At 37.9% G+C, this 18,036-nt stretch overlaps 1 protein-coding gene across 1 annotated transcript in view; it reads right to left on the bottom strand.

Annotated features, from left to right (window-relative positions):
* The window catches only part of SH3PXD2B (SH3 and PX domains 2B), a 125,764-nt gene that overhangs the window by 38,284 nt on the left and 69,444 nt on the right, over window positions 1-18,036 (bottom strand). The window contains exons 3-6 of the mRNA XM_074212409.1: window positions 16,781-16,856; window positions 9,992-10,068; window positions 4,616-4,707; window positions 1,395-1,420 (exon numbers count right to left, since the gene is read on the bottom strand). Of these exons, the coding sequence (XP_074068510.1) occupies window positions 1,395-1,420; window positions 4,616-4,707; window positions 9,992-10,068; window positions 16,781-16,856 (271 nt within the window). The remainder of the gene's footprint in view (window positions 1-1,394; window positions 1,421-4,615; window positions 4,708-9,991; window positions 10,069-16,780; window positions 16,857-18,036) is intronic.

The following is an 18,036-nucleotide window of genomic DNA, read 5'->3' as shown; positions in this document are numbered from 1 at the left end:
GATTAGAAAGAAGGCTGAGTCTAGAATCAGTACTGATTTTGAAAGTTGTGATCAAGACCATATAAATAAGCTTTCCCAGCATAGCAGGTGAATATAGCAGTTGGAGTTTTTGCTAGAGGTTCTTCTGCCCTTCTAGGAGAGGGTCCTCTTTGGAAAAAATATTTTTGTTCCATACAGACACACTCAGTTTTATTTACCAAAGTTGATTTTCCTTCCCTTTCATCTTCCCACTGGTTCCTTTCAGGGATAAGATCCTAGGTACACTTGAAAACATAGACCTTTTGACCGTCTCAGGAAGGGCAAAATGCCCTCCTGTTTTCTGCTCTCTTCCAAGGGCCATATAATTATCTATGGGTCTAGTGGCTATTTGTAGCTTGAGCAGGATGCCAAGACTCCCCCAAGTACCTATTAAACCAGAAAATGGGATCTGTAAAAAGAGTTTGGTGAGAAGAGGTAGGAGGTAATTCCAGGCTTTGGGCCTTTGGGCAGTTGCTTTCCAGTCCTTAAAGGACTAGATCTAGTTTTTAGAATGTCTTTTTTCCAGGGAAAACCTAAATATTTTTAAAAGCATTGTGGCCACAGTCTTTATACTCAGGAGTGGCTCAGGAGACTTGAGCTGCTGAATTCAGAACAACTGTGCAATGGTGGACATGTACAACTGCAAGCTATGGAGGAAACTAATCTCCTTCACTAGATGGAATCGAGATCAAAAACTGGAAGTGATCCTTAGAATCACTGGGTTCAATTCCTTCACTTTACCAAAGAGGCAACTGAGGTCCAGAGTGTTAAAATACCTCAGCCAAAGTCAGGTAGCAAGTGGGCCAGTCAATATTGGAATCTGATTATTTTCCAGGAATGGTGGAATCTGTCACTCTATTTTAGAGTATTTTCTACTTGATCTTGGAGCTAGCTCACTGAACACCACCACCACCACCACCACCACCAAAGTAATGCTTCTATTAATTCCTACAAATTCAATTGCACCCAGAAATCATGAGGAGGTTCTGGTATAGGACTCTGATGGAGGAGGTAGGTAGTGCAAGTATTATTAGCTTCACTTTACAGAAGAGGATATTGGGGGGTAGCTAGGTGGATTGAGCATTGGCCCTGGAGTCAGGAGGACCTAATTCAAATCTGCCCTCAGACACTTAATAATTACCTAGCTGTGTGACCTTCGGCAAGTCACTTAACCCCACTGCCTTGCAAAAACAAACAACAAAAAAAGAGGATACTGATGGTCTCAGAGGTTAAGTGACTTGCCCAGGGTTGCACAGTTAACAAGGATGAGAACTAAGACTTACACTCAGGTCTTCAGATTCCAAGAACAGGAGCAGATAGAAGAATCTGAAGAGGTAATTCAATGGCATAAAAGGGGAAAAGAATTTCATTCTTACCAGATTTCTTCTTCCCAATATGTTCCCTGTAGAGGGGAAAAACAGGGTTGGGAGAGAGAAGAGAAGTGAATCAGTATCTATTGTGTATAAATGATGAGTTATTTAATTTAGTAACAGTTACTACATTCTAAAGAAATAGAAGTTTCCAAGATATCTTGGAATTCTCAAATTGTATTGCATAGAAAAGATCTTGGAAAAATTCTCTTGATGCTTCTATACCCCTACATCTTGGTGTTCCATCTTGTAAAGTCAAATTTCTTAGAGAAATCACTGGACAGGTAGGCATTTCAGTTCTCTGGAAAGAGGGAACCACCAGGACAAAGCCTTAAGTAGTCTTTGGAATAGAAAGCCAATGCAGACTCTCAAAGTCAGCACATCAGTAAGAAATCCAAAAATGAATTCAAAATGAATGTCCCTCTGCAGGCAGAAAGAGAAAGCTACTGCAGTGAAGGAACACATACTCCAAGGCTAAATTCATGATTGAAGCAACCAATAAAATTGCCTTTAAAGGAGATAGTGATGCTGGACAAACTCCAATGCATGACCAGGGACCCAAGACTCATGAGAAACTTCCTACTCATCAAATTGTATTATGTAGACCCAATTTTGAAAAACTGAAGGAGAGGGGCTCCTTAAGTTGTAGTTCTCTAGCATCCAGTGAGCTCTTCTTCATGAAAAGTCCATGTATAGTTGTTTCCCTAGTTTTTCCTGATCTTTATCAAATGCAATATTCTATTTGAACCAACATGGAGAACATATGGATTCCTCTGTTCAGAAGTCTACAAGGAGCTCTAATTACCTGCTAATTCATGCACAAGCATAAGTTTTAAGGTTTTCCACCAATTGTTTGAGCCCAACATATGATTACCCTCCTTTCTTACTATTTCTCATAGCAGAGGTTCATTGTCACTGTTCTCCTTAATCTCCATACTTTTCAAACAGGAAGGGAACTCAAGGCTCAACAAGTAATTCCATCTACCAACTTTTAAACCTTCCCTAATCTATCTATCCATGCCTACCCTCTGCCAAAATCCTACTACCAACTTCTCTCACAGAGTTTAAGTTTTGGAAATAACTTTGAGTGATCATCTAGTCTAGTGCTTTAATTTTACACATGAAGAACCTGAGACCTAGAAAAAAGCAAATTTTCCTTCATTCATCTGGCAAGTAGGAAAACTGGGATTTGAACCTAGGACTTCAGATTCAAACTCCACGGCTCTTCCAAGAAGCTTTGCAGATCAAGCCTCACCCATTTTTTCCTCCTCTCTTTTCATCTACAATGGCTGTATTTTGTTTCATATAGTTGAATTAATTTGTACCCTCCTCCCCATCAGGCCAAAACTCTTCCCAATACAAGTGTTGTTGTCTCTCCTGGATGGATACAAGAAGTTCTCCATTGAGGGGCAGCTAGGTGGCGCAGTGGATAGAGCACTGGCCCTGGAGTCAGGAGGACCTGAGTTCAAACGCGACCTCAGACACTTAATAATTACCTAGTTGTGTGGCCTTGGGCAAGCCACTTAACCCCATTGCCTGGCAAAAACATTAAAAAAAAAAAGGAAGCTCTTCATCAAATTAGGGGAGAAATGTGAAGCAAAGACAGCAATGCAGCTGAGCATAAAATGTGCTGACTGAGTCTCTTCTATGCTAGTACTTCCGAATAAAGGAAGAAATAATGAATGAAAAAAGTGTTCTTGATCTTCTGACTCCTTTCAAGTATTTGGCTTCCATTCAATTTCCTGGAGAAAGAATTTATCTTGTTTATGAATGATGACATCCACACAAATCTCAGAAATACTGTATCACAGATAGCTGAGTCAGGTCATTTTCTGTCACTATTTATCCAACTTGGAACTTGTGGACCAGCTTAAAACCAATTTCACCAGGGTAATCAAAGTCTTTTTCCTATTTAAAAATTTTGACCAGGACCTACAATTAATTACATTGGTGTAGAGAATTCCCTTTTCCTAAGCAGAGCTATAACTGTTCTACATATTTAGTATGTAGAACAAAGTAAGTCTTAGAGAGCTACCTAGGACAGTGAAAAGTTAAGTGATTTGCACAAGGTCACACAGCTAGTATATTTCAGAGGTAGGATTTGAATCCAGATCCTCCTGAATCTGTAGTCAGTTTTCTATCCATCTATTCCACACTTATTTAATTTTTTAAAATAATTCTTTTGTTTCTTTTATGACTTACATTTCCTAATGTAGCCTTCCTTTAGTCCTCTCCATTTTAAATGACAAAATGAAGAGCAGAAGTGTCATTAGGAGGAAGAAAAAACTGGGTTCAGGGAGGAGATGGAATACCTTGGTGCTAAGACTTCTAAGATCATCTCTCTCAATTCTATGATCTACCCTTTGCCATTTTAAATCACTATATTTTGAAGGAAAAATAGGAAAGGATAACAATCCAGTAAAAGGTAGGAAACTGTAAAAAAAATACTAAAGATGAAAGATTTGGCTCACAATAAATATTCTCTTTGCAAGTGTGAATTTCTTCTTTGCTGATCTCAGGGTTCTTAAAGCAACTTTAAGATCTTAAGACTGAGAATTCCTGGACTGACAGGCAAAAGCAAGAAATTTAGTATTCTTTTCTTTCAATGGTTTTCAGATGCTGGTGCTGGTGCTCTCCTCCTATCTCCACTCCAAACAAACAAATAGAAGATTGCTTTCTCCCTGAGCAGGAAACAGACTTTCAGTAGGAGTCCAGAACTCTTTCAACACAGAAGGGTCCATCAACATCCCATTTCACTTTCTCAACCTTTTTATTGAGTTCAAGCTAACTTGAGCTTTTTGGTATTTGGGCTGGTGCATGAAAGAATCATCTAAACCTAGTCCTAGAACAGAAGTTTCTCCCTGTTTTTACCTCCTATTTTTCTACCTAGAAACTCCCTACTCCATTCTAGGTTGTCATTTCAACTCTCTTATCTTTCCATCAATGTAGTCTTTTCCATCTTTTCCTTATTTTTTCTATTTTATTTTTTTTTTTAAAAAAGTGCTTGTCATTCTTTTATTACAATTGGTTTTTTTCTGTAACTTCAAGGTATAAATTTCTGGTATGTATTTTTATTCAAATTTTGTGTACTTCCTGGAGTGGCATTGGTTTGTTCACAACTTGGGATGCCAAGGCATCCATAGTCAGGATAGAGGGAGAAGCTTGAATGCAGTTGTCCCCAGAGTTACTAGTGTCAATGGATGCTCCTGAAAGAAAAATCAACTTACTCTTTGGGGGGATTCAGATCTTCGGGTCTCGTCTCAAAGAACTGAAGTACCTCATCACACTGAGAAATGTAGGGTGGCAATCGGATCAGGGCCTGAGGAAACAAAGAGATACGTGAAAATATGAACCCTTAGGAAAACTGACTAGAGGGAAAGAAGGGAAAATAAATTCACAGTGCTGACTAGCTAAGCGTCCCCGAAGTTCCCTCTGCTACCTCCAACCTTCCACTAAGTTCTTAAGGACTTCAACTGGACCTATACTTTATATTCTGATAGGTATTCTGCCCGTGCTGTTTCTTCTGAGGACTGAGATATGGACTCTCAAAAGGCTCAAGAGATTTTATGTTTCAAGTCTAGAATTCAGGGACTTTTAAAGTTCAACAAGGTGGAAGAGTTCTTTTGTGAGACTGGCTTCTCCTTCCCCAAAGTAGGTGAAATTTGACTGGAGATTAGAGGGAGAAGCCTCCAAATAGCATCATTATCCTCAGTGATTTCAAGGAGGTTACCTTCTCCCTAAGACAGAGAACTCAAAAGAGACTGTCTTTAGACATTAGGCTCTTACAATGAGATAAAATGGTTAAAGACATTGCCTTTGTGGAAACATCAAATTATTTCCCACCCACCAGATGCTGTTTTATTTTCAGTTTTTACCCATCTGGCAAGAGACAGCCAAAGAAAACAATCTAGCATCCGTTGACGGGGATGAATTCCTTACCAAACACACAAGGTAAAAATGAATGACTCAAAGTCTGAGCGCTTAGATATTTCTGGGTTGATCAGTCAATTAACTAACCAACCAGTATTGAAGCATAGATAACTGACTATACATTCAGTCCTATACTAAGCTTTGTGAAAACTAAGAGGAAACATTGTTTACTCTCATAATTCAAGGAGCTGACAAGTTAGCAGGGAGAAGCCAGTACAATATAGTACAGGGCTCTCTTGTTCACCAGTGGCTTTGTACTCACAACTCCAAACTCCCTTTTAATTCAGGAATGGTAGATATATTCATTAGCACTCTATGGTAAAAACTTTAAACTGTCAAATGTAATGCCATTTTCTTGAAAAAGTCTTGTTTATGTGAAATACTTGGTATTTAATGGCTCAGTGATTTTTATTGCCCTTATTACCATGTTAGCTTCTTTAGCACTCATCCAGAGGGAATCCAAAGGGGATTTTAGTATACTCTTTTTTACATCCCTAAACTCCTTCACTCACTGGTTTGCACTTCATTCTCACATCTTGAGTTAAGCTGTATAGCACACTAGTTATTCCACTTTCTCTGAACTGACAGATTAAACCACTGATATGACATCCAGGCTATCCCCAAACTCTGTGCAGATTTAAGCTTTGTTAGTGCACTCTGCATTTCAACTTTTGGGACACTGTAGTCATTTATAGTACCAGTTGCTTCATGCATGCTGGAATTTGAAGTCAAAAAAAATTGGGTTCAAATTGAGAATTGCAACCTTGGAACTTACTAACTCTATGACCATGAGCAAATCACTTAGCCTCTCTGTACCCACTTGGATTGGAGGACTTGTAAAGTCCCTTCTAGCTCTAAATCTATGAATGCAAATATTTAGTATTGTCTCCTTAGCCAGCTGTGTTTTCCATGGCATTTTGCCCAGGGCTACACCTTTAGAAGATGCTCAAAATGCTTGCTAATGATAGCCTGGAAACTGCACCAAATTGGAGGCAAAAGGCAGCAGGACATCAGGGGGTGGTGGCTGCTACCCATATGCAACTACCTGAATCTTGTCACTCTCAGATGTGTGATAGCCCCTATTCATGTTATTTGGTTCATTTTTGTCTGGGAGCTCAGACTCCCAATAAAGAGTAAAGAGAAAAAGAACAGGAGAGGAAAGACATTAAAAAAGAACCAATCTATAAATGAGTCCAAGGCACCCAGAGCAAATTGGCACTTAGAAAAACTTCTTTATTCAGAGGCTATAGCAGACACAGCCAATCCAAATAACAAGGGACAAGACTGGAAAAGTGATGTACCCAGACAATGCAAGACCTAATTTTAGTGCCAATCTTCTCCAGTGAATACAAAACAAAACTAATCTGGTCACAAATGGCTGCACAGATAGGTTTAATTTCATCTCCTTCTACCCATGGTGGGAATCTGAACAATGAGTTTTCACTTTGAAATTCAACAAATGTTTATTATTAACAAAATATAAAAGGGGGAAAAAGATTCAGTTCCTGAAAAAAAACCCCGTGAGTTGTCCTGTTTTGGGGTTGCATATTCCAAGATAGGGACGAGACAGTCCATAACAATGTCATAGTACTTCAAGAGAAATCTCAGCCCCTTTGGGTAAGATGCAAGGAGTTAGTACAGGGCCTAATATATGGAGAGAAAGTACTGCTTAACTCCACCCAAATGATATTCCCCAACAGTTTTAGCTTATTCTAGAGACTGGTCTCTTCCTCTGGAGGAATTAGGGATGTGGAAATTCAGACTAAGGTAAACATCCACTTTATTACACATTAGTGCAGAATGCAATACATTAACCAGAGGGAGAGAAAGCTTCTAAGTGGGTCATAGAACACCAGGCATTATGTTCCAGTTGTTAAGCCAAATGGATTCATTATATCTTACACCATCAAACAAACACAACAGCCAGAAACAAAAGGCAATAGTTTCTTATCACTTAAGGACTTTTTCTTTCAAAAACAAATTTGGTGATGGTTGTGGGCATGGGGGGAGGAGAATTATATGTGTGCTCTGTGTGGATTGCAGTTCAGATTTGGGAAGTTAAGACTTATAAAAGGAGTGGAAAATGGCTCATAATTAGATAGGAGGAGGAAGAGGAAGAAAAACAAGAGTCCATTAGGAGGATATAGTGCGACAGGTTGGAACAATATTCATCAGCTTGGCAGAGTGACCCTAAGAGGTTTAAGAGTATATGATTATTGGCAAGGCATGGTCTTAGACAAAAGGTGATTTCCCTTTAATGGTACAAAAAAGGATATAATAACTTTTCCCATTTCTCTAGTACGTTATGATTTAAAAGCACTTTCCTCACAACCTCTAGTACAGTATAAATCTTGATAATCTGATTCACAACCCTAGAAGTATAAATCATCATCCCCATTTTATAGATGAGGAAGGAAGAGGCTAAGTGACTTGCTTGTGAGTCACATCCTAGGAAAGGTTAGAGCTGGGATCAAACCCAGGTTTCCTGATTCTAAGGTCAATGTTCTTTCCCCTGCATTATTGAGTTTCATTAGGTTTTGAAATTTTCTTTGTCTCATGTCTGGAGTTTCTGAGAAAAGAAAGTAGTTTCATGAGCTCGTATGTTTTTAAAGTGTGTGTCTCTCTCTCTCTCTCTCTCTCTCTCTCTCTCTCTCTCTCTCTCTGTGTGTGTGTGTGTGTGAAGGGGAAGTTTCTATCTGCCTGAGTTTTCTGAGAAATGACCATTTGAACACATTAATAATAGTGATAAATAGCATTTATATAGGGCTTTAAGATTTGCAAAGCACTTTACAGATTTTTTTTCATCTTATTATTCCCATTTTACAGAAAGGGTGGTAGAGATCTGCAACAGAATTCAAACTCAATTCTTTCTGGCATAAAGTTCAATACTCTCTTTACTAGAAGATGCTGCCTTTTACTTTTGTCTCATGCCTCCTTTTTCTATACTTCAATGATCTCCTTTACTTGTCCATCTATGAGTCAACCAACATATTCCTGTTCCTATAAAGAGAGAACTATTTCCTGCCTCCATCTTGTCATTTCACTTACATCTCAATATGCTTTAAACCTGCTTTTGATCCACAGTGTAAATTTCTAAGGTTTTATTTTTCTCACACAGAGATTTAAGTTAGTGTGAATCTGTGCCTTTGAAGGATCAAGTTTTAAATAATTACAGAACCTTTATGCTCTAGCAAGGGATCTTTTGACTCAGGAATCCAACTGATTGGGACATTTCCCAATAGGACTGAACCCTCTCACTCCTGCACTACAGCCCTAGGGATGTCCAAGGCCAGTAGACAAGGCTGCTTGTACAATAGCCTATCTCTATCCATGTCCATATACTAAATATGACACCGAATAGAGCTGATTCCTGAACACCATGCTGAATGTCACAAACAAGACAAAAAAAAAATCAAACAAATGCTAGTCTCTCTCCTGCCAAAGCAAAACAAAGAATGAGGAATGTCACAGAATCACAGGACATTTCTATCAACTGATCATCCATGTCTTTGCTTGAAGATATCCAGACAGGGAACTCACTACCTCCTAAGATGACATGTTTTGCTTTTAAATAGTTCTAGTTACTTTGAATCAAGTTTATTTTTATAATATATACACTATATTTTATAGTATGTAATGTCATTTAATATCTATATCATATACAATGTAAATATGTATATAGTATAACATGGTATATAGCACATATAAATATATAGTACATATATAAAAATGTGTTAATGCATGTATATGCATGCTTATATATAAGGTATGAACACACATATATGTATATACACAAGCAAAATACACATATACACATACACATATAAGAAAGAAAGTTGTTTCTATGCAACTTCCTTTAATCCTGTTTCTAGCTCTGTTCGCTAGGACAAAACAAAACAAATTCAATTCCTTTTCTGCAAGATAGACTTACAAATTCCTAAATGACACATAATCTTTTTCCATTGGCAAGGTCTCTGATCCCTTTACCACCTTGGTCACTCTCCTCTGAAAACATTCCAGCTTGTCAGTGTCCTTTCTAAAATGCAGACAAACTGGACAGAATACTCTTGAGGAAGACTATCCAGGACAGAGCATCACTGGTCTTGATTCTCAAGACAGATTTTTTCTTATAGTAACAGAAATAAACACTGTTGACTCATACTGAGCTTGGAGTCCACTAAAACCCTGTCTGAGTTATATTTAATTAGAACCTTCTCTGAACTCCAGACCCTGGTAGGAGAAATGATTCCCTAAAATATCCTGTGCTTCACTAGAGTCGCTTTTGTTTTGTTGTCTGAAAAGTCATTTTCAAATATGAGAAAAAAAGATGGCTGTGGACAGGTGAATATGTAAAAAATAAAGATAATATGTACATGTGTACATGTGAAAAACAAAGATACTACCTTTGTTTCCCTTGAGGGACAATAATATACAATATATGTATATAATATGCTGCATAAAGTTAATTCTACTAAGGAAGCAATCAACTAATCAATAAACATTTATCAAGGGCCTTCTGTATGCTAAACACTGGGGACATGAAAAGAGGCAAAAGACAATTCTGGTCCTCAAAGATGTTACTATCCACTGGAGCATTAGATACTATAAGGGCGAAAACAGCTTTAAAGATAGGGAAAACTGCATTGTCAAGAGATAGTTTTCAACATACTCACCTTACAGTATTCATCAATGGGAATCAAGCGTTTAACAGCTACATCCCTGATGTGGCTTCGTCGGAAGAGAATTTTGCCTATAGTGGATGAGATCAGGATACTGTTGTCAGTTAGTATTTAAAATGGAAATCTACAAGTGTTTCATGCTTTATAAATTCCCCTCCTGATAATTCTGTGCTCTGTCAATAGGGGTGGGAGGCAGGGAAGGGGCTTAGAGCAATGGTATGCAATTAGTTTGATATACAAGAAGATACTTGGAAAGGTCTGAAAAAGTCTACAGAAGATTCTTTTACATTTCTAAAGCCCATGTCACCAAGTGCTCATTCTAATAAAATAATACTTGGCCAATATTTCTCTTATCTGTAAAGATCATAAAGTGCTCAAATTTCTTCTCCAAGGACTATGGAAGAAAAGCAGAGGCACTCTATTATGCTTTGCAAGAGAGCCAAGGGGACATAATAAAAAGATATATAGAAATATTAATCGAAATATTCAGGAAGGGCCAGCTAGGTGGCACAGTGGATAGAGCACTGACTGGCCCTGGAGTCAGGAGTACCTCAGTTCAAATCTGACCTCAGACATAATAATCACCTAGCTGTGTAGCCTCGGGCAAGCCACTTAACCCCACTGCCTTGCAAAAACTAAAAAACAAACAAACAAACAAAAAAAAACCCAACCAAATAAAAAAAAACCTAAAAAAAAATTCAGGAAACCACAAGCCCTTCCACCTATCTTTTGGCCAAGAATGCCCTCCCACCTGCAGAGGGCAAAAAAAAAAATTAAATATGGTTATTAGAAAGGTTTTTAGAAACAAGCTTTACAAGAGGGCTTAGGCATCTCCCTAATTTACCTTAGTAAATTAAACAGTTACATAATTATCCTTTAAAATACAAAACAGATTATTCCTGGGAAAAGTGCTTGTATTATAAAATTCTGTGAAGTGAATCCTATCTTCTCATTAATTTATGCTTAAAAAAATTAGAAAGGTAGCTCTAAAGATGGTTGAAGGGGAGGCTAGGTGGCGCAGTGGATAAAGCACCGGCCCTGGAGTCAGGACTACCTGGATTCAAATTTGGTCTCAGACCTTAATAATTACCTAGCTGTGTGGCCTTGGGCAAGCCACTTAACCCCATTTGCCTTGCAAAAAAAAAAAAGATAGTTGAGCTCTGTTTTAGTAGAACGAACACTTGATTTAAAAATCTTTGAATAAATGACTTTCTCCCATAAAATAGAGAACATGAATTTCCTAGGAAATGGAACTAGTGGAAACCTTATGAAAAGTAAAGAATGAAAGGGTATTGAGAAGAGAAGAGGGTTCCTAGTATCCTTCAGTATAAGCAGCTCAAGGGAATCATCATGAGAGTAACTTAAATATCTTTAACAACTGACAATTTATAAAGTGTTTTCCATATAACCACCTTGAAAAGTAGTTTAAATATCATCTCCATTTTTGCAGATGAGGAAAATAAGCTTAAGTGACTCTCCCAAGACTGAACAGTTAATTAGCAATGGAAGCAGGACTGAACATAAGTACTTTGATTTCTGAGGCAGTGAGAAGGCTCACTGGATATAGTGCTGAGCTTGGAATCAGGAAAACCAGTGTTTAAATCCAGTCTCAGATACTAACAGTACGATTCTGTGCAAGTAATTCATTGGAGAAGGAAATGGCAAATCAGTCCAGTAACTTTGCCAAGAAAATTCCATGCATAGTACAGTTCACTGGGTCACCAAGAGTCAGGATCAAACAATTTTGACTTCAAGACCAATGATCTTTCCATGATGCCACATTATAGCTAATGTCATCTCTCCTTTAATGTGGCTTAAAAATTCCTCTCCCCCCACCAAAGTGAGGCAACTAAGTGGCACAGTGGATAGAGCACTGGTCCTGGAGTCAGGAAGACCTGAGTTCAAATCTGATCTCAGACACTTAATAATTACCAAGTTGTGTGGCCTTGGGTAAGCTGCTTAACCCCATTGCCTTGCAAAAACAACAAAAAAATTCCTCTCCCCTAAACCCCTCAGATCAAATAAAATCCCTTAGGTGTTTCACTGATTTTAAAAATTTAGCACCAGAGGGTGCCTAACTTATATGTTCAGGCCTTCCTTTTATTTGCAATGAAGTAGAATCACACAACTAGTCTACAGAGCTCCAATCTCAGCTTCACTTGCCCAAAGACTCATTTGTGAAGGACTAACAGAGTGCCCCCCAGTTTTAGAGTCTTTTCATTTGTGCCCCAAGCCAGGAGAGCACAATAGAATGGCTTTCTAGCCTTTTGTTGGATCAATTAGGCTATTTGGAGTGGAATCATTGCTTTATAAAAAAAAGAAGCAATCTGGTGGGAACTAGTGGGTTTTGTTTTCTATGGTGGAAGAAGGCCAAACTGTAATTCTTATTATTTAAGCCATGCCCTCGGCCAAGTTAGCTTTTCCAGCTTTGGTCAGAATGGAAAATTGCACAGGGCTACTTCCCACACCCCCACCCGCCTTTTTTTTTTTGTGTGTGTGCTAATATCAGATTTGCTCTTGTTTTGCTGATGCTAAGAGCTTAGAGGATGAAGTCAGACCTCCACTGTGTCCCTGAGAAACAGATTGTTTCTAGAGAACTTCCCCACCCTTCTCTTGGGCTGCAGGAAATGCCATTGGGGAGATTGAGAGGAGACATTCCAGAGGGTCGCACTACAAATGGGGGTTTGGAGGACTAAAAGGATTTTATGAATGCAACAAGTGGTCATTGCAACTTGTTATAAAGAAGTCCAATTTCTGGAAGCACTGTTCATATTCATTCTTGGGTGGGGGGTGGGGAGCACATGATCAATAAAGCTTCAGGAGTTCAAAGAAGATGTCTTAACTACTGTGATCTGGGAGAGATTTTTTTCAGACCATTTTGACTGTTCATTTTATTTGGTGGCATTATATTTTAAGAATGTGTGGGGCATGCCTAAACCTAGTGAGCTTTTTCACAATGATTGAAGCTAAGCATAATTGCAGTGTTATTCTAGGATACCACTCAGGGTTGTAAAAGTAGAGAAAATGAAATAAGATTGGTAAAAGTGTATTCAAATCTTAAAGCAATATATAAATGATAGCTATTATTATTATCACTATTGTTGATACTATCAGGAAAATAGAAGAAATGTTACATAATCGATAAAATGTTAGGCTTGGAGTTAGGAAAACTATGGTTCAACTCTGATCTCTGGATTCAGTTTCCCCATCTGTAACTTAAGTGGGAATTGGTGAACTAAAAGATTATTCAGATCTCTGCCAGCTCTAAATTCATAATCCTAAGTAATGAATTTATAAGCTGAGTGAGTCTGAGCAAAATACTTAACTTGTTGGTGCATCTAGAAGCTCCTTAAGGCTTATCTCTTAAATTTGGGGGTCCTACTATCTGCATTGCCATTGTGGAACCTGTTTTTATAGTCAAAAAGAAATGTTTTTACATTTTTAAATAAAGTTTGTTATATTTCAAAATGTAAAAATCATTCTTAACATGCAAATAGGTAGTCAGTAGTTTGGCAATTCCTGTCTTCAAACATACGTAGATTGCAACTGGTATTTGGGGAGGTAGTTCCTATAACTGACCCATAATGATAACACAAAAACTGAGAAAGGAATAATTTTACACCTGCCTTAGAGGTTAGAAGAAAAGAGAAATTACATTCAGTTGGGTCAAATCTAATCTATTAGATCTATCTGATCTAATAGAGAGGTTGGGGTCCCCTTGTATAAGTCTTAGAGTGAAATGAAGAAAAAAGAAATGTGGGAATTTGACTAGCTGATCTCCAAGGTCCCTTCTACTCCTAAATCTTAAAGTTTTAAGCCAGCTTCATCTTAAACAGCCAAATCAACAGGAGGATAGATAAACAAAGTACTATTAGACTTCCACTACTATACTTAAGTAAAGTTATAGTAAAAAAAACTCACTCCTCTTGTGGAAGAAACCTACAATTCTATTAGAACAGAATCTTGGTCTAGATGTAAACTAATTTAAGAGGCAGCAAGGTATAATAGTCTGGACATTAGAAATGGAGTCAGAAAGTCCTGGCTATTTAACCTTTCTGTTCTTCAGTTTCCTCATCTATGAAATGAAGGAGTTGTGCTTAACGGTTTCTTAAATCCCCTCCAGCTCCAAATCTATAATAACTTTGGGTCCAAGGGTCCATATCCCCAACTCTGACAAGCTGTAGGATTATGGGCAAATTGCTGACTTGTCTAATATTTGTAACACTCTTTTGTTCCTTCTTTATTACTTTATTTTATTTTTCCAGTTACATGGAAAGGTAGTTTTTAGTTTCATCCATTTGCAAGTTTATGAGTTACACGTTTTTCTATCACCCTTCCTTCTTTCCTTCCCTCCCTCCTTCCCATGGTGGTGAATAATCTGGTAAAAATTTTATATGTGATTAATAATTTCCATATTAGTCATGTTGTGAAAGAGGAATTAGAACAAAGGGGGAAAAACTATGAGAAAGAAAGAAAAAACATAAAAAGAAGTTTTAAAAAGTAAACATGGGGGGCGGCTAGGTGGTGCAGTGGACAAAGCACTGACCCTTGTGTCAGGAGTATCTGGGTTCAAATCTGGTCTCAGACACTTAATAATTACCTAGCTGTGTGGCCTTGGGCAAGCCACTTAATAACCCCATTTGCCTTGCAAAAAAAAAAAAAAGTAAACATGGAATGCTTTGTTCTGCATTCAGACTCCATAGTTTTTTATCTGGCTGAGGATAGCATTTTTCCATAACAAGTCTCTTAGGATTCTCCTTGATCACTGAACTGCTGATCATTTGTCATAGATGATCATCTCACATTGTTATTAATGTGAACAATATTCTTCTGATTATGCTCACTTCATTCAGCATCAGTTCATGCAAGTCTTTCCATGCTTCTCCTAAAGTCTGACTGCTCCTGATTTCTTACAAAACCATAGTACTCCATATAACATTCACATACCATTGTTCAGTCATTTCCCAACTGATAGGCATTTCCTCAATTTCTAAATTGTTTGTCACTACAAAAAGAACTGCTATATTTTTGTAGACGTGTGACTTTTCCTGTGTAAAACTCTCAACTACAATTTTTTTTTTTGCAAGGCAAATGGGGTTAACTGGCTTGCCCAAGGCCACACAGCTAGGTAATTATTAAGTGTCTGAGACCAGATTTGAATCCAGGTACTCCTGACTCCAGGGCTGGTGCTTTATTCACTGCACCACCCAACCACCCCTACAATTTTTCTCAATTCCTGTTTTTTTTAGACCTCTTGGCAGAATTTGACACTGTTATCACCTTTTCTTTGATAATCTCTTTTTTCCTATATATTTGTGACACTGCTTTCTTCTGGTTCTCCAATCTGCCTTATTATTCCATTTCCAATTTCCTCTGCTGGATCTTCATTCCTGTTACACTCACTAGCCCTGGGCATCCCCTAAAGGCTCTTTCTATTGCATCATCCCCTGCTCTGTCTGAAGGAGGTCCTTCCTGGTCCCTGAAGCTGCTAGTCCCTCCCTTCATTAACTGTCTTTCATTCATTCCTCTATATGCTTTTTTTGGGGGGGTGGGGTAAGGAGTTAAGTGACTTGTCTAAGGTTACACAGCTAAGTAATTAAGTGTCTGAGGCTGCATTTGAACTCAAGTCCTCTCGACTCCAGGGCCAGTGCTCTCTCTATCAATTGCGTCACCTAGCTGCCCCTCCTCCACATGCTCTTATATGCAGTCACCCCCATTAGAAAGGTACCGACAAGTACCTCCATTACAATATGAGCCCTTTTATGGGAAGGATGTTTTTGCTTTCTGAGCATAGTCTCTGGCATATAACTAAACATTTAATAAATGCTTTTTCTCTGACTACTCCAATATTCATCCCTAGTCAGAAGAAATTCCTAGTATAACATTCATGATGAATAGCTTTCCAGTCACTGTTTGAAAAAGAGGAACCCAAAATCTCCCAAGGCAGCTTGTTCCACATTCCTTAGGCAGTTTCCCTACTTTGCATCCAATTTTGGTCCTTAATTCTGCCCTTTGGGACCAAACAAAATAAACATAATCCTTCTTCCACAAGACACATTTCAAATAACTGAAGATACTAGGCTAGGTCCCCTAACCTTATCTCTAACCCCGCCCCCAAGGCAATGGGGATTAAGTGACTTGCCCAAGGTCATACAGCTAGATAATTATTAATTATCTGAGGCTGCATTTGAACTCAGGTCCTCCTGACTCTAGTGCTGGTGCTTTATCTATTGCACCACCTAGTCGCCCTTAAATCTACTAGCCCTAATTCTACAGGCTAATCAATATCAGTTTCTTCATCTGTCACGTCTGCATTTCTTTGTACACTCTTACTATTATAATCTCTCCATTCCTTGTCCAGTGCCTGACCATTGTTATATGCCTCCATTGTAAGTCTCTTGAATAAAGAGATAATGTTACACCACACCCCCTCAGGTTTCCTATGGCATTAAGCACACACATTGTGAATATTAAATATGCTATAAAAGTGACTATGAATATTTTGGACAGCCAGTCCAGGGGACAGAGAAACTTCCCAAGGTATAGGAAACCCTGGTGATTTCTTGGATGTAGCATCCAGAAAATACATTTTTCTAAGAAATAACCAGAAGAAAGAATACAAAGACTTATATGTATAAAGGAGAATTTTCTGTCTCTTTTATAAATTGCTTGCCCAGTTTTCCTGGTTTCAAAGAACAGTTTGTAAATATCCTGGGACCCACAAATTCCACTTAACTGCAGTAAAGAAAAGTCATAAGCCTGAAAAATTCTGATCATACCCACCTGGCAGAAATGGAATTATCCTTTGTTTTGGGTCCTTCTGACCTCCTTCCATAGGAAATTTATCCAACATTTGCATCTAAAAAGATAGACACAAGGGGTTAAAGGAATAAGAAAGGTCAACTATTAACAAGGCAATCTTGAAAACAATGTTGAAAAAATATCTTACCAATCTTCTTAAAAAAAAAGTTTTCTTAGGGCTATTTTTTTCCCCTGTGGAAATGCATGTCTGGAATTGTGGTAGAAGTCAATATGGAAAATATGACTTGATCTCTCAGAAAATAGAGATGATGAGATTCATAACCTTAAAGGAGACCCATCACCTAGCCTCAATTCACAAAAGCTGAGAATAAAAATGATGACCAAGGCAGTTGTCAAGATCTTTAGCAAAGTGACAGAGTTCTTCTATCTCTCATCACTTTGAAGAACAAATATAGAAGCAGCTTCCATCTGGCATTTAAAGGTCTTTACAATCCAGCCCCAACTTACACTTCAACTATTATTTCAGTATTCTTTAATTCAGTCTTTGCATTGTTTGAATCTCTAATTTCCTTCAAGCCTTAGCTCAAGTACCCACCAATTTTTCCTTGTCCTTTCAGTGATTGCTGTTTTCTGTCCCAAAGGATACATTGCTTTGCCCTCCATGTGTTTTGTATATAACTATTTGCTCATGTTTTCTTTCCTTTCAGGAGGGGACTTTCACTTTTCACTTTGTAGTTCAAGGACTCTACAGTGACTGGACACTCAATAAGTGCTTACTGAGCAAATGGTATATATATATATATATATATATATATATATATATATATATATATATATACACACACACACACACACACACACATACATATATATACATATATATGTGTATATATATATATATATATATATATATGTAATTTGATATTTTTAGAAAGATTTTTATTTTGAGTTTTACATTTTCCCTCTAATTTTGCTCTCCCCCCCCCGCCACAGAAGGCAGTCCATTAGTCTTTACTTTGTTTCCATGGTATACATTGATTTAAGCTGAATGTGATGAGAAGAGAAATCATATCCTTAAAGAAAAAAATAAAGCATAAGGGATAATAAGATATCAGTTTTTTTTTTAAATTAAAGGTTATAGTCCTTGGTCTTTGTTCAAACTCCACAATTCTTTCTCTGGATACAGATGACATTCCCCATTGCAGACAGGCCCAAATTGTCCCTGATTGTTGCACTGATGGAATGAGCAAGTCCATCAAGATTGATCATCACCCCCA

Source organism: Macrotis lagotis, chromosome 1 (genome assembly GCF_037893015.1).
Source record: "Macrotis lagotis isolate mMagLag1 chromosome 1, bilby.v1.9.chrom.fasta, whole genome shotgun sequence".
Taxonomy (NCBI): Eukaryota; Metazoa; Chordata; class Mammalia; order Peramelemorphia; family Peramelidae; genus Macrotis; species Macrotis lagotis.
This window is presented reverse-complemented; position numbering and strand designations above follow the sequence as displayed.